At 48.8% G+C, this 2,913-nt stretch overlaps 1 protein-coding gene across 1 annotated transcript; it reads left to right on the top strand.

Annotated features, from left to right (window-relative positions):
* The first annotated feature begins 165 nt into the window (after positions 1 to 165).
* Positions 166 to 2,295, top strand: syndig1 (synapse differentiation inducing 1). The gene is made up of 2 exons (XM_008298320.1): positions 166 to 675; positions 2,137 to 2,295. Exons 1-2 carry the CDS (start codon positions 166 to 168, stop codon positions 2,293 to 2,295), a joined length of 669 nt encoding a protein of 222 aa, XP_008296542.1.
* The last annotated feature ends 618 nt before the right edge of the window (positions 2,296 to 2,913 follow it).

Below are 2,913 nucleotides of genomic sequence, written 5' to 3'. Positions count from 1 at the left end.
TGTAGAAACGTCCTCACGGTGTAGAAACGTCCAGATTTGAGCTGCTGTTGCCTGGATGTGTTTCATCTTATTTTCAGGAGACTACTGATGACCTCTGATGACCCCTGATGACCTCTGATGACCCCTGACCTCTCTGAGAGACACCCCTGAGGAGGAGTTGTGAGGATGGAGGGGGGAGAGGGGGCTGAATCCTCCTCTCAAATGGGAGGAGCCTCACCGCGAGGACAAAATGGCGTCATCAACACCCACCTGTTGGGGGCGGAGCCTCGTGAGGCGCTACTGTCCGTGTACTCGGCACCTCAGTATCAGGGTCGTGTGGTGGTTAGCGCCCCCTCTCAGCAGGAGCCCAGCGGTGCTCCTCCTCAGCTCCTCAATCCCAGCGCTCTCCTTCCCCACCAGGTGGTGCCGGACCCCCGCCTCCGGCCGGCCGCCGGCCTCCTGCTGTGCCCGGAGAGCGTGCTGAGGGCCTGGGGGGAGGCTGGAGGAGGAGACTGCTGTGAGACCACCTTCATCGAGGGGCTCGGTCTTGATGCCTCCTCTGCTGCCCCCGCTGCCTCCACAAAGGAGGTGCTGCTGTTTGCTGATGGGAAGTTTCTGGAGTTTTCTGGAGATGAAGCAAAGATTCACACGCTGTCGTATGACATCGACGACGACGACGACTTCCAGGAGCTCGAGGTGAGCAAAGAGATCCACCGTCTGACATTTCTGTCCTCAGGGTCTCTGTCAGTAGAATTAACTCATCATGAATGGAAAACACATTTATTTCAAATGGTTGGCAGTTGTACAGTAGCGCCTCCTGCTGGTGAGCTGCAGGTCTGCTAACATCCATCAGATGCTGCTGTGAGTCTTTTCATCATCTTTTTTTAGAAGATGACTAAACTTAGAGCTTACTTACTTAGCTGAACCAAGAAGCTAACTGTAGCTTATGGAACCTTGAAGCTAACTGAACCTCAGAACTACTTAACCAAACCTAGAATCCTTGAATCCTTAACTACATGCAAAGGTTATCTGGAGCTAACTAGTTCTAGAAACTAACTGCACTTTAAAGCTAGCTGAACCAAGACACTAACTAAATCTAGAAACTAACTGGAGCTAGCTAAACCTAGACGCTAACCTAGTGGCTATCTAAACCAAGAAACTTGCTAAGCTTACAAGCTAATTAAACCTGTAAGCTAACCTAAATGCAAACTGAACCTAGAAGCTAACTGAAGTTAGAAGCTAACTTAAACTCTTTGCTTAATATCCAAAACTGACAGTCTGAGCTCAGCTGAATTTCTGCTTCAGGAAAACAGCAATTGTCTTTGACCTGATGAACTTCTCCACATGTTGGAAAGTCCTCAGTGCTTAGCTTAGTTTAGCACACAAGCTAAACACTGGTACAAGCTGTTAGCCTAGCTCCATCACAGGTGGAAAAACAATCCACTTTCCATCAACTTTATGTTGCATCTTGGTGGCTAACAAGCTAGTCACCAGGTTATCCTGCTGCCTAGTTTACTGGAGTTACAGCTTCACCTTGAACACTACAAATTGCATTCAGTTATGTGGGCTATTGAGAATTTTATCTCCGCTTAGCATAAAGACTGGAGTGTGTTAGCATGGATCTATCAGAACACAGGAGCCTTCCAGTGGCTGTGCTGCTGTCTGGTTGAGATTAGCAAGCTGCAGCTCTAACAGCCAATCGCTTTAGAGACGATTAGCTGCTAACGCTGTGATTCTGTCTCAGTGAACTCCAGCTTTAATCTACTCCGAGGCTCTAATACCGCCACAGGAGGATTACTGAGCGCTAACGGTTTATCACAGCTCAGGTGCAGTGCTATTGTAGAGCCACTGGGCGTTGAACAGAAAAAGAACGTTTTCAAACGAGCAGAAACGTTCCTGTGACCATGTTTAAGAAGCAGCAGTGAATCCTGTTATTCACCAACAGCTCCGTAACAGTCCGACTGCAGCTCAGCATCACGTCTGTGTTTCTCTACACCAATCACAGTCGGGCTGGGCGGAGCTTTAAACAGTGATGGTTGTTTCAGGAACATTTAGACGCAGAAAGACAAACCCTGTCATCACAGCTGAGTCACACGATAGGCTGATCACTGAGCTAATATCCTGAGTATTGATCAGTTCCTGGGTGTGTTTCATCAGAGCGATTACTCCAGCGAATCAGAGAGCGAGGACGCCTTCCTGCTGATGCCTCCCAGAGATCACCTGGGCCTCAGCGTCTTCTCCATGCTCTGCTGCTTCTGGCCGCTCGGCATCGCTGCCTTTTACCTGTCGCATGAGGTGAGCACAGACTGGGACTAATAATCAAGAAGCTGTTTTAGGTGACATGAGCAGATGTTCCTGCTGCCCTCCATCAGGAGAGCAGTCGTAGAGGAGTCTGCAGTCTGACCAGGATCGTTCAACACTCAGGAACACTTCAGGACTTTTACTCAGTGCAGGACTTAGAGTAAAAGAACTTAGTCTTGGTGGAGTCCTGAGTGTTGAACATCTCTGCAGTGCTGGAAGGTGTTTATACGAAAATACTGTCTGAAAGAACACAGCTGAGATACTGGACCAGACTTTATGCATCTTCTGTTTCGTCAGAGTTGTGTTCAGTTTTAAAAGAAGGTTATAAAATTAAAGGAAGTCAGGATTCAGCTTCACTAAAGGTCATCACATGATCCAATATGTCACTGTGTTCTTATTTAATCTCCTGTTTTACGTCTGAACTCTGATCAGCTTCTGCCTCGTGTTCCTTCACTGAGGTTCATGTTTCTCTGCAACATAAAGTCCTGCAGGGGCTGCAGGTGTCTCGGTGGTTAGCACCGTGGTCTCACAGCTAAAGGGTTGCCGGTTGGCGTCCCGGTGAGGACACCCGGGATCTTCCTGCGTGGAGTCTCCATGTTCTCCCCGTGCAGCGTGGGTTCTCTCCGGGTTCTC

This window comes from Stegastes partitus, unplaced genomic scaffold (genome assembly GCF_000690725.1).
Source record: "Stegastes partitus isolate 25-593 unplaced genomic scaffold, Stegastes_partitus-1.0.2 Scaffold1304, whole genome shotgun sequence".
NCBI classification, from domain to species: Eukaryota; Metazoa; Chordata; class Actinopteri; family Pomacentridae; genus Stegastes; species Stegastes partitus.
This window is presented reverse-complemented; position numbering and strand designations above follow the sequence as displayed.